The sequence below is a fragment of the Condylura cristata genome, unplaced genomic scaffold, assembly GCF_000260355.1.
Source record: "Condylura cristata isolate star-nosed mole 26May11 unplaced genomic scaffold, ConCri1.0 scaffold00001, whole genome shotgun sequence".
Lineage (NCBI taxonomy): Eukaryota > Metazoa > Chordata > Mammalia > Eulipotyphla > Talpidae > Condylura > Condylura cristata.
In genome coordinates this window covers 38,164,020-38,177,776 of record NW_004567102.1, presented here as the reverse complement: position 1 = coordinate 38,177,776, position 13,757 = coordinate 38,164,020, and the positions used below count along the sequence as shown (strand labels likewise).

Genomic DNA, 13,757 nt, shown 5'->3' with positions numbered 1-13,757 from the left:
TACATGCTCACCCTCAAGAGTTGGAGAGCAAGCCTTTCATCTGCCTCACTTTCCATCTCCATTCAAACTAGAATCTTGCCCAATCTAATTTCTGGATCTTTTCTTGTGTTCTAAGAGCACTGCAGTGGGAGCTCATTTAGTCTGTAACCCCAGACCAAACACTTAAGTCTTGGATACTGTGAGTTGGATGAAGTTATCTAAAATTCCTTTAGAGTTCACTATTAAAAGAGAGTGATATGCTGCTTAGGATCACCTGAGTCTTTTGTCCTTTCTCTCCCAGCATTCCATACATTCTTTGTAATCCTCTTACCCACTTACACCTTGCTTAGATAAGCCCTCCAGAAAAGAGTTCATGTAATAAAAACATTGACCTTATCTTTAAGACTGCACTGGACTTAACATATCTTTCTGCATCAAAAATAGGAGTCTGCAGACAGGGAGCATATGCTAAAGACTAAGACAGTTTGGAGAGAAACCATACAAAATATGTCTAAAGGCCATACAGACCTTGCTTTCAGCCCAGGTATGCTTGCCTGGCTGTGATGGAGGAGGAAACCTAGCAACAGACACGTGAAAGAAGCACCATTCACACTGAAGACAGGAAATTCTTTTCCAGGAAGGGTGATTTCACTGCCAATATACATCACAAGAAGAATAAAGAACTCAGTTTAAACTAGAATAAAAAGCGGCCCTCCCTGGTGGCTCAGCAGGTTAAAGCGCTGCACTAAGAAGCTAAAGCCACTTCCACATGAGTTCGATCCCTGCCTGCCCAGGAGGTGACCACATGGTGCAGCAGACTTCTGTCTTGCCCGCTGCTCCCCTCAGCAGTGTACTTCATCTATCTGCCTGTTGTTCTGCTCCCGGCTCTGTCTCTGGTGAATCCTCTCACCCTCCACATCTCTGGCCTGTACCCCAGAATGAATAAATGAATGAATAAATAAAATCTTAAAAAAAAAAAAAAAACCACCTAGAATAAAAAGCAAAGTTAGAGACTATTGAAAAAAAAAGGAACCAGCAGAGAGTAAGTGATGGAAAGTGACAAAACCTGCCATTTGGAAAAAGCCTTTAGCAGGTGCAGTCACAAAAAAGTACTGCTACAAAGAAAAAATTTGTAAGAAGCCAGCTATTTTATGCTGTATTCTCTTAAGTCATTGCCTCAAAAGGCAATTTAAGAGAACTGGAGATTCTTAAAGCAAAAATACTTACTGTCTTTACTGAAATATTACACTGGAATTATTTCTATTACAATCAATAAACTTAGCAATTCTAAAAGTTCTTAAGAACCTTAATTTTTTTGTAAGAACTATAGGGGAGTTATCCTGAAAGATAATACAATAATAAAACAACATGATAAAAGGCCCAGATGAAGTAATCCTGAACAAATTAGACCCTGAAAGAATTTACCTTTCCCTAGGAAAAAAAAAAAAAGAACTATTTAATATACAGTGTTAAAATTACAGTGTAGCAGCTGGGAGAGAAAAAACATCCATGTCATACATAAATCAAAATCCCAAATATTTAAAAAAAAATCTTGACTGTTGATGAAATTGAAAAGCCTCAAAGAAAAATACGTAAGTCCTTAGAGACAAAGCTATATAAATATAAAAAGGCAAAAATACCATATAAAATCAGAACACAGAGATAACCACTAACAGTCTCAGACAGACGCTCTAACAACCAATCAAATAAATGTTCAGAAAAGTGATAGACTGAACATTTTGTAATATGTGTGGCATATGTTGTAGAGCAAAAGCAATTCTGAGGAAATGAAGGCTGATGGCACAGGGGTGTTCATTTCCTCACTGTTAGTGATACACAGGTCTAACAGCCACAGTGGGGCAATCACTTAAACTTTGTAACTAGAGTTGACTCTTGAGTAAAAAGTGCCAGTAAAAGTAGATATCTCCCATCTTGCCCCCCAAACACATTTCAAACCCAGATTGTTCAAAGGTCAACTGTAATACATTATAAAGACTACCACCCTGGATAAGTGCTTACAGTACAAAAGAAAGAACAGTGTGGGAAAAAGATAAGACCAGGATACAAGTTTTAGAGGAGAAATGAACATTTAGATTTTTAGTAGTTTTTAACTATACACATTTTTAGAAGCTCAGAGGCACACACTAAAATATTTCCCCATCCCCAAAACAACTTCCATTTTATGAAAGGCACTTGCAGAAAAATGTGCGAATGCCCTAACCATTCCTCTGTATCACAACAGTCTTCGGAAAGAGTTGTTAGCCTTCTGAAGATTTTATAAAATGTAGGCTTAAGACAAGTGAACTGTGTTCCCCGGGCTCCCTGGTTCCTAACTTCAAACTCAGACCCGCGGGCTTTGTTCTGACTTAACAGCGGGCTCACCAAGCACCAAGCCCGCTGTCTCTCAGGTAACAACTCGCCCCGCCCCGGCAGCTCCCCCACTTCCGGTCTTGCGCAGTGGAGCTCTGGGAGGACGCAGAGTGGAAGACATGGCTACTTCCCGGTTACCCCCGGCGACGCTCACGCTAAAGCAGGTACCAGCTGTTCTCTCTGGCCTTGGCCAACTGTCTGGGGTCTAGTATTTCCACTCACCACGTCTCCCTCCACCAACATGCGGGGTGCAAGGGCCACCCCATACACTCAGACCGTGGGCTTGCCCCCTTTGATCGGCCAGGTCTGGGACTGGCCTTCCTGCTGCTTGGAACGAGGTTGTGGAAGTAAGGGAAGTGGGGTGGGTAGGATGGGCTGACTGCTTGGGTACTGATTCCTAAGCTGGAGCCTGGTGCCTCACCCGCCTGACGGCCACAGTGAAGATTGCCCTGCCTGTTGTAGTGAACTGCAGCCTCAGGAGAAGGTGAGATTGCCAAAGGATTTTAGCAACTGCGTTCATTTAGAAAGAGTGCTGTTACCGTGGTTCTAACTTCTAGGAGGACACTGACAGCCCTCTGCCTGCCCAGGAGTCGAGTCTCGATTTTTTTAAGGGCCATTAGAGTTGACAACGGAATCAGTAAACAGCCCAAATAAACAAATTGCCTTTTTTTTTCCTTAAAGGAAGAAAGTTTTTCTTTACCCTTTTCAAAACTGAGGACTAAAGAAGTCATCTGATTGCATATTTATTTGCTAAAGAACCACAGGTACGTCAGTTATAGACTTACTTGCCATCTCTCCTCTCCTGTACAGTTCATGAGAAGGCAACAAGTTCTCCTCCTCTACAGAAGGATTTTACAAGCAATTAGACAAGTTCCAAATGACTCTGATCGCAAATATCTGAAGGACTGGGCAAGAGAAGAATTCAAAAGAAACAAAAGTGCCACTGAAGAGGTAAAAACAAGACCATGGTGAGGACCAGCCCTGGCCTTTTGTATTGACTGGTAGACTTTTAAGAAGTTTAGTAGCTGTCTTGAAATATGTCATTGGTGTGATATATCTGAATCATTGTTCTTAATGTTACTGATTTCCCAAAGGATATTTCAAATTTTATAATCATTGCTCCACCTACTTTGACCCTTTCTGTTGGAGCATGCATGCACAAGCACATACACAGATTATTACAGCATGAGTTTGGGAAAGACTGGAATATATGTAAGCCAGACATTTTGTACCCTTTTGTCAGCTCTGGATTTTCCTAATATGCAGCAATTCTAATTCTCAATACTGATTCCTGACTTAAACAAAACAGAGCTGTACCTTTTAACTAGGTGAAACAGTGACCATATTTCTCTTTTCTTTTCAGGATACGATCCGAATGATGATTACCCAAGGCAATATGCAGCTCAAGGAGTTAGAAAAAACACTTGCTTTAGCAAAATCCTAATATTATTCTGAAAGGTTTTCAGAATTTGTATTTTGTCTAGCTGAAGCTCAGGCTCAACAATGCCTGCCCAAAGCCAAAGTCATTTGTATGTATAGCTCGTGGACAAAACATCAGAACTGGAGTATGTCATGTCATAGAGAGCAATGAAAAGCCCATCAGGAACAAGTGCCTTCGCACTGAAAATATACCCTGTATTATGAAAATGTTACAGATTCCCTCAGCAGTTTTTGTAAGAAGCAAAAACCTGCACAACAGATGGACGACTGGCACACAAAAAGATGTTCTGCTTCATTAACTATCAGGGAAATGCAAATCAAAACCGCAGTGAAAGATACCACTAGAACAGCCATAATTAGAAAGTAAAATAATAACAAATGTTGGTGAAACTGTAGAAATCCTGTGACTCTGAGACATTACTGGCTGGAACATAAAATGGTGCTTAAAAGGTAGTTTCTCAAAAGTTAAAAAATATTACCAATTCTAGGTTTATAACCAAGAGAACTAAAAACATGTCTACCAAGAACTTGTACACAAATATTTACTGTAGCATCATTCATAATAGCCCCCAAATTGAAACTATCCAAATTCCCATCAGCTGATAATTGGTTAAAGTGAAATAATTCTGTACAAATTTATCATTAAAAAAATGAAGTATTAATACTTGCTAAAACCTGGATAAATGTTAAGAACATCATTAAGAGAAACCAGTCACAAAAGATGGCATGTTGTATGTTTCCATTTATATGAAATGTCTAGAATAGGCAGAAAGATAAAAACAGATGCCTAGGATTCTATGTAGTACTGAGAGTAACCACTAATGGTATGAGATTTCTTTTTGGAGTGATGAAAATATTCCGAATTTAGCTTATGATGTTGGTTGCTTAATTCCGTGAATATACTAACGTATGCATAGTAGTACATTTTACTTTCCTGGTTTTTAAGCATTGAGAGATGACAGATAACATGTAAATCAATATTGTTTAACAATATGAGATGTTGGACTGGATGTATACTGACTTCAGTAGACACTCTGAAACTTACTTGAAAAATCCTGCCTTATCCCTCCAGTTGCTGAGGTATGTTCTTCATATGTGTCGTGGACTGGTACTGAGAGGATTCTTGAAAAGATTGCCATTGAAAATCTAGATCTTTGTGAGAATGAGAAGCTTAATGAACACACAGAAGTACTTTACCAAAAAGAGGGAAAACTGAGGCAACTTCTGGATGAAGTTAATGCAATTACCTTAGCATCCGTGTGAAAATGTAAGATAAATCTTTAGGGAAGATCCTTAGTGTCTTGGGTTCTCCAGTGACAGAAAAAAAAAAGAATTTGAAAAATACGTGGGAGACAGAAGTTGACTTCAGGACACGCTTTAAAAGAGATGGAATTTATAACATAATATAGTTAAAGCTGGGAAGAGGCTGGTATAGTCTGTCCTGGAGACTGAAGTCTTCTGTTTATCTGCAGACCCAAGACTCTGACCAGCACCAGAAAGAGAAAAAAATAAGATCTACTAGTAGAGAGAGGCATAAGCTCTAGCACTGGATGTCAGTGACCCACACTGCGGGGTCCACCCCTTCCACAACCTCACAGCCAACAGGACAAAGTAATTCTGAATACTCTTCTACAGGGAATGGAAGCCAAGATGTTTGCGTGAGCCAATTTCCAGATTTTTATATAGAATGGATGTTAACTTGTTGCAAAGCCTATGATGAACAGAAGCAGCATTTGTCAACAATTTCTGAACACTCTGGAAATGTTTGTTCTTCATTCTTTTAGTGTGGCATAATGGATGTACACAAATATAGGCAGTCTCTAGCAAATCTAAACTCCTTGAAGCTAAAAGGCATTTTTCTGATGTGTGCAAGTCATTGAATTGGTGATGTTCCTCCGATACACAGACTTGAAAGCATTTAAAGAGGGAGATTTCAGAGCATTTGAATTGATGAGATGAAAATACCAGGCTCCCAAGAAAAGCTAACTTAGAGTTTGCCGTATTTTGTGTTGGTTTTTAAAGTGGGTAAAATACTGAAAATTGAATTCCTCCCGAGGATAAGATTGTCATGATGGAGATGAAAGCATAAGCTTCATGCTTTCAAGAACAGTTTAACTTGTTCACTATAGTGTTTTACCCACTCTGAATTACAAGCCAAGTCTTTTTTAGCAATTTGTTCTCAAGTATGGTGCCATGCCTTAAGATGTCATCCAGAACACAAGTACTTTATTCATCATCTTCTATCAAGATTCTGAGCTAGACAGATTATCTTTTTGGATGTTCCCTGTAAACTACACTTTGATTTGAATGTTAAGGTTTTGTTCCTGAAGTTTAACTTTAAAAAATTTGATTTTTTTTTCAAATTTGTATTAAAAAATGTTTCTAGTGTATGAAAGCGGCCAGGCTGTTTATTACTGAACACAGCAGCTGTCCCTGTCTGTCTGTCCCTGGTAAGTGTGCCATAAAGCGGGAAGTCTTAGACTACAGGAAGAGCCACTGACGTAGCTACACCTGCAGAGAGAGGACGTTCTAATATTTGAGGCGAGCAAAACATGTCCTGGCACATACATTATTATATTCACACCCATAAGACACTCAGGAGAAGCTAAAAAGCAGAGACCCATACTTAACCTAAATAAGATTTTTATAGAATAAGGAAAATGCTAGTTTAATGAAAAGAGAGAGAATCAGAAGGGCAGCTCACATCTACCTTGAGAAAAGAGTAAGATAGAATAGGATCAAAAGCAAATCATCACTGTGCCAAACTCAAAATCCTAACAGACTTTTCTTTTTGGCATTTGAAAAATTACATAAGGTTTAAATTTTTATTTTTGTTTACTGAGAAGATTAAGTCCTTTTTGCCCACTCTGTTTTGTACTAAAAAGAAAAACATGCTGCTCTTGCTTTTGTGGCTGATAGATTTATAACTGACTGTATGTACATATAAATTCCTTTTTTCCTATTCGTAGCTTTTAAAACTAATTTTGTCTTTTAAGTCCTAAATTGACTGGTTCTTAAATCATAAGAAATGTATTTAGCTTTTAAGAACAATTTATTCATCGAAAATGTCTTATCTGAATACTGTTACAGGTGGTATTTTGTTTTTCTTTGTTCAGTATCAGTATTTTTCAAAAGTTCAACATCTTAAACATTTAAGTTTGTATTGAGAAAACTTTCCATACTACAGCACATTCAAAATAATTTTTTTTTTCATGCATTGAACTTGATATCTATTTTAAAACAGACAGACCGGGTGAAATGTAGCTGGATGAAGGCACTCTTTCAGAAACCATAAAATTTGGCCAGCCACACAAATGAAAACATAACTACACAAAGTACTCACAACTTCATTTTAAAATAAAGTACGTAATAACCATTGTGTTGAGAACCATTTAATGTTTGGAAGAGACGAATTGTAGGTAGTAAAATTATTAAATAGAAAACAACATACCTCTGAAGGATCAACACTTGACTGAAAAGAAAGTATGAAAACATAACTTACTTTATTTTGGGGTCCCAAAGCCAAAAGTAAAATATGCACTAGAATTGCATCTATCACAGCTACTGACTATGCTCAATGCAATAATACACTGTCAATTTAAAAATTAAAAAACTACATTGTAGAACTTTTCTGTGTCACATCATTTGCCCCAAGGCTATTGAAAGTTCCAGCCTCATTTTCAAACAATGACCTATATGACGGGCTATCAGTAAGTTCTACATTGCTGGAAAAGTATAGCAGAGCATTCTGCTCTTTTTAACCAATGACACAAGGGAAAATACACATCGGGCCTTTCACTGAGTTTTTGACAAATTTTTAAGGAACAAGCCAAATATGGTCATTAAACATGAAAAACTTGGTCCTGAGTTGCTGCCATGTCTTTGGGTTAGGAGGTCGGTGGGCTCTGTTCTATTTGCTCGTCGCTACTGATTTTCCACCGTATGACAGAGAACACAGTCTGCCAGAATAGCTGCCTCTGACTTCCTTGCTCTCCCAAGAGTTTAATTTTCCTGTGATTTTGGTAAGAGTAACAGTTTACAATAAGTTCCCTGCATCTGGTGGGTACCAGTCAAAATACTTATCAAAGCACCACACGACCTCAATAAATTAAAATTTCATCAGCTTTCAGTATTTCTCAATGAGGTAACGAGGTATTTTGATAAGTGAAAATAAGTCCTACTTGGATTATGACTTAATGGACATCACTAAGTTTGATCTCCTGACTACTAGGCAACTTGCAATATATTATAAATTTGGTGTGTAGATCTGAAATTATTCTCAAGAAGATTAGTGTTGCCTTTTGGGGGCTAGACTTAGAAATCTGAAGGGGCCACTTAGCATTATAATTCTAGGAACCTGCATTAAGAATGAGGGAGATGGAAGGAGGAAGGTGCTGCTGCTGTATTTAACAACGGCCTGACTCTAGGGAGGCATCATCTACCTAAAGGTCCTAACTGAGAAAGAAGAAATCACAAAAGTGAAAATAACCTTGAGAAGGTCGAATCCCTTATTCAGGTTCTATAATGGTAACAAACATCTAAAGCTGTGTTCATCAGCCATACCTCTCTGTAGATTGCCATTATTAAAATACATACACACACAAACACATATAGTGAACTTGATAGGCAAAAAACCAAAGGAACTAAACACATACTTTCTTTTGAGTATTCCCATGTCAACAGGTCCTTTTCTCTTTGCCTCAACGAGCAACATTTTATATAAAATCTTAGATAATAGTACACAGTTTTATGTGTATACAAGTTTGTATGCATACCTGGAATTTTGAGGATTAACAGTTCCGCATTCCAAAGGACAGGAACTTCGAAGGTAATTAGATCCAGAGTCTCTACAGCCCCATGCAACTTCCGCAACTCTACCCTCCACAGAGCAGAGCAAAATCCTTACTGGCTCCATAAGACCAGGGGCCAGCGGGCACTAGACAAGTCACTGACTCACCTGGACAGTCACTGCAAAGCGGGGGAAGCCTTTGAGGTTCCTCAATGCCAAAAGCTCAATTCAAAATGAAGTACTTTGAAGAACTAAACATCTCTTGATAAGATGTAGACAAATAAGCTCAAATTCTGATAGGTACTCTTAAGATAACCGGGCTTGATTATAAATAGGTTGTAAAAGTTCCAGGTAATTATATGTTATCCCCACTAATCTAGTTTACAAATCACTACAATTCATCATTTGTAGTATTTCTGTCTTTTGGCTAAAAATACAGAAACAATGATCAAATGGTTAGAACCTCCTCACTTGAGTTCATTATGAGCAAACAGTCCCAATGTGGTCAGTCAACTACTCAAATCTAACTACACCGATTTTTCAAAAATACTTGAACATATACTAATCATGAAAATCTTGCTCCTCAAAATTTGGTAAGTTTTCACCTGAAAATGTCAGCATTTTTTTTGAGAATTAACAATTTTCAAGCAAGGGTTTAGTGCCACTTGGCCATAGCTGTCATAGACCACTCCTGTCCAGGCACAGCAGTGTTTACGGGATGACTTACTATGCATTCACTAATTCAGGGATTAATTTTTGTTTTGCTCTTGATATACATTATTCCAAACATCCTGTGTCTTAGGGCTTAGATCCACACGTCATTTAGCTTCTTGGCGTGGTTTGCTGAATTGGAGCTTATGACCTTCAGATGAACCCCGACTGAGGTTCTGAGCCTACAATGAAATTGAAAACTAAGCAAGCATCCCGTTTTCACTTTAATTGTTGAAGTCTTCATAACTTCAGGGCATAGGAAGCATGTGCCTGGTACATTTTAGAAGTAATTTTTTAAAGGCAAGTTGGCTGCGTGCACAGTCATGGACACTCTGGGCATGGCTATCTGGCAGCTGCAAAACCAGAAACCCTAAGATTTCTTTCTCGAGCTACTTCCCAGGACCTAGTTCTCCTTCTGCACCTTAGTCCTCAGTTTAGCAAGTTCTTCTTCTAAGCTTTTAATATGTTCCTTCAGCGTGGCCTTGTCTTGCTGGGCTTTCTGACTTGCTTGACTCCGGGCTTCTTCAATCTTCCTTTCATACCACTTTTCCATCTGGGTAGAAACAGCCTCAAAAAAATACTGAGTGAGCTCCAGAGCCTGGGAGGTGTTTCGAGCATGAGGGGCGGGCTGCTCACTGCCTGCTGCTGGTGGCGGCCGCCCACAGGTGGCGCCAGGTGCCTGATGCTGGCCTCGATGCCTCATTTGCCCGCTTTTCCCAGACTTCTTGGTTTGGGTGCCTCTATCGACGCTGGGCCCAGCCTGCGGATCCAATCTGGCTGCCTCGTTGTAAGGCAGCGAGGCAGTCTGAACCTTGACATTCCTCAGCCGGGAGCCTGTGCAGTCAGAGGAAGACAGCTCCTGCTGGAGTCTGTGGGTGGCAGTGGAGCTTAGGGCCTTTTCCTTAGGCCTAACCACCTGAGGGGAAGTGTCAGAAGCTGCTACTGGACCTGAAGTCACCACTGATTGATCCATACCTGGTTTCCAAAGGAAAACAAATGTCAGAGCAAACCCCACACCACCAGCCATGTGGCTGCGAGTCGACACTGAGAGTCCTGGGAAGCCTAACTCAGCCTGTTCAGCTACCGCGGCACATGCCACTCCTCCCTGCCCTCCCCTTCTGCCTCTCTGGTGTCTTGGTTTTCAGAACTTTTGTGTATACATGTTAGCCACACTGGGGGAGCCTGGCCAAAAAAGTTGGCCTTTCCTCTAGCCTATCACCATCAACCGTGGAAGTTTCCATGTACTACTTGCTGAGGGTCACATGGCTCACGATGTTTCAAGACAGAATTGGGCGTTGATTGATGACAATGAAAATCCCCATTTTCTGATTTCTGCTCCCCAGTACAACAGTTTGAGTCAAACTCCAGCTAGGATAGGGGATCCTATTCAGCAAATCCAGCACTCCATAACAAATTCTGACATGAAAACATCACCCAGGATTTTCTGCAGTGTTATGGGCACAAGGAAGATAAGCACACAGCTCCTGTGATGGCCCATGACACCTTATCTATCCCCCACTGAAGCCATTACCAAGCTCCGTCTTCAAAACCATCACCAAGTGTAATCACTGTGGCTAATGAGAAGGTACTTTGTTCAAAACATCTCTGGCCTAGCACCTGGGGCAGCCTCAGATATGAACTGCTGCTTAATGAGGTTTTATACATTTACAGGCTGATCAAAGGAGAGAGAAGAAAGAGGCACAAGGCAAGGGGCATCCTGCTGAGACTTCAGGGATCCACTCTCCTCTCCCCTCCACCCACTCCTGGGGGTCAACTGTAACATGATCAGTTGTACCTGAAGCACTGCTATCAGCGATCAACAGTTCTTTTAGTCCCTTTTTTAAATACTTTCATACTTAAACTTTATTGCAGCAAAATATGGTCCTTGTCTCTATAGGCAAACACTACCAAAAAATCCAGTGTCTTCCACAGCCCTATCCTATGGACTGCCTTAGCATACAGGTGAGAATGAGATCCAGGCATTCGCCACCTTCGGAACGACTCTGCACATGCATTACCTGTGGAGGACTCGCAAGTAGATGGTGTAGATTTGGCCCTAGTGGGCCTAGAATCTCCAGAAAGCTTCAGCTCCAGATTCTGAATCTTTACCAGGCACCAGGTTTTTAATTCATCTACCAAAGTCATCTAAAAAAAAAAGTTAATAGAATAACTAGGTAAACTTCATGCATGCTTTTTAAAACACCAAGAAAGGGCTCTCCAGTTGTGATAGCTGAGGGTATGGTCTTGACAAGCCCACCGCTTGTGGACGGCCCACCCTGCCTCCTCCACAGACCAGGATTTGCCCGCAGCCAGGCAGAGGGCTATCTACGCTCTTCACAAAGCAACTCACAGGCACTTTCAACTCAGACACACGAAGTATCCCAAGTCTTCTCAGCCGAGCATTCTGGCTGCTCAAGAGCATGAGTTCTCTCACACACCCAGGCTCACGGTCCTGCGTAGACCATCAACCCCCTGAGGACAGGGACCCTTGTGCAAAGACCGCGATGGGCTAGCAAGTGCACAACACAACTGACTGAGGCAGAGAGGACATCAGCAGCATGTTCTGTGCGCTGACCTACCCACCGCCAGTGTGTTCAGGGACAGGAACCAAACCAGTCTTTGCTTATAAAATGATGTGCCAGGTCATTAAGGTGCTTTTAGGGCACCTGGCCTCCTGAGAGGTTTTCACTTAGAGATCTGATCCTTCATTCTGGTTGTCACCTGTCGTTTGTCCCTCTCGTGCTTCTCTGTGTCTGCATGCTGCTGCAGGCGGTGCAGGCACTCCGTCCTCTCTGCAGAGAGTCGCTCAACCATCAGCTTGTCCAGAACCCGCATCTAGGTGCAAAGATCAAATGGCTGAGATGATCTAAAGCTGGGTCTTATTCCCTCTACTGCTGAGGTGGATTCAGGGGAACAAAGCTGGAGCCAGAGAAGAACACAACTGAATTCTCAACTCCCATTTAAAAAAAAAAAAAGATTTATTTTATGCATATAAGAATTGGGTACAGACCAAGGGTGTAGGGAGTGAGTATTCATCAGAGACAGGGGAGGAAAACAGGCCAACTGACAAAATATACTGCTGAGGGGAGCAGTGGGCGGGACAGGAGAGGTCTGCTGTGTCCTCCCTGGCCAGGGATTGGAGGGTTCTCAGCTCTTTCTGTTTTCATACTGTATTCATGGCATGATCAGAATTTCTGGGCATGTTTCTATGTAGGGTGTCTCTTTTTTTCTCATTACTCATATCCTTAAGGGTTTAATAGATTATACATACACAATAAATATACAACTTCAGCCAATGCAGGTCTTGCAAGAAAAAAAAAAGGGGGGATCTTAAGAATATTATTTCTGGGCCCTCCCTCGTGGTGCAGTGGATTAAAGCACAGCACTGCAAGCTAGCAGCAGCTGCTTCAGTGCAGGTTTGATCCCTGGCCCAGGAGGTGACCACATGGCGCAGCAGACCTCTCCTGACCCACCCACTGTTCCCCTCAGCAGTGTACTTCATTTATCTGTCTGTTCTGCTCCCTACTCTGTCTCTGGTGAAGCCTCTCACCCTCCACACCTCTGGCCTATACCCCAGTTCTGTATGCATGAATAAATATTTTAAAAGTATGGAACTATTTCCTCATCTTTTAAGTTAATTTTTGGAACCTTGAAAGCAGTTCAGTACTCGGGGCTTTTATCTTAGGTCTCCCAGTGGACCAAATTCTCTAGACGCTTCACTGAGGGTAGTCAAAGCCAGTCATGAGGAAGGGTGTAGAAGGGGTTCAAGCTGACCACTTCGGAGAACCCACATCAGTCACTTTCCAAGGACATGCCCTTGGTTCCCCCCTGTAACCGGACATTTCCTGCAAGGCCCTAATGCCCACCAGTCACAGGTTCAACTTTGAAATGTTGAGAAAATAGAGCTGCTGTTAGTAGGAGCCAGCCCATGAAGGGCTGGCTGGTGAGTTCCTCTCCTGTCAGAGAGGCAGAAGACACATCCCACATTCAGGTGTTAATTTTTTTTTTTTAAGCAGTATCATTTTGGAAGACATAGTGGGCACCTTACACTTTGTTCCTTCTACCCCATTTTTCTGCAAACAGCTCTCCTCATTTTCTAGGACTGTCCTGCTGGCCCACCACCTCATCCCCCACACAGGTGTCTGTGCCAGGAACAATCATGTTTGCACAAGGATTTTTCCTGGGATAAGGCTGATTGGTTCAGGTATGAGCACCCAACTCGTGCTGGGCTGAAGTCCTCTTTGTGATTTGGGATTAGTACTGTGACTCTAAATCTCAGTTGTCACCCTCCTTGAACCAAAGAGTTTCTTGAGCTATCCCAGCATTCATCCAATGCATTCCTCTATAGGCTTAGGCTCTCTGAAGTGGGTTTTTTATTCAGTCTTATGATCTTTCAATGAATTATCCACAAAATGTAAATAGTGACTAAATCTTAAAAATATTCAATCTCCGGGGCCCTCCCTGGTGG

General features: G+C 41.3%; 2 protein-coding genes across 7 annotated transcripts in view; one reads left to right on the top strand and one right to left on the bottom strand.

Annotated features, from left to right (window-relative positions):
- The window catches only part of ANKRD6 (ankyrin repeat domain 6), a 159,040-nt gene that overhangs the window by 2,140 nt on the left and 143,143 nt on the right, over positions 1-13,757 (bottom strand). For 4 of the 6 annotated variants that reach the window (XR_001145158.1, XR_001145154.1, XR_001145160.1 and 1 more), the window contains 3 exons: positions 12,011-12,124; positions 11,308-11,434; positions 8,565-10,264 (listed from right to left, as the gene is read on the bottom strand). Coding sequence is in view for 1 of the 6 variants with exons in the window: in XM_004673693.2 (XP_004673750.1) it covers positions 9,693-10,264; positions 11,308-11,434; positions 12,011-12,124 (813 nt within the window). In the remaining 5 variants the exon portion in view is untranslated. Of the gene's footprint in view, positions 1-7,638; positions 10,265-11,307; positions 11,435-12,010; positions 12,125-13,757 lie in introns of those variants that run through there. The other 2 variants (XR_001145156.1, XM_004673693.2) reach the window with 2 other exon arrangements.
- Positions 2,286-5,119, top strand: LYRM2 (LYR motif containing 2). Its single transcript, XM_004673697.2, has 3 exons — positions 2,286-2,513; positions 3,160-3,300; positions 3,713-5,119. Exons 1-3 carry the CDS (start codon positions 2,469-2,471, stop codon positions 3,791-3,793), a joined length of 267 nt encoding a protein of 88 aa, XP_004673754.1. The 5' UTR covers positions 2,286-2,468; the 3' UTR covers positions 3,794-5,119.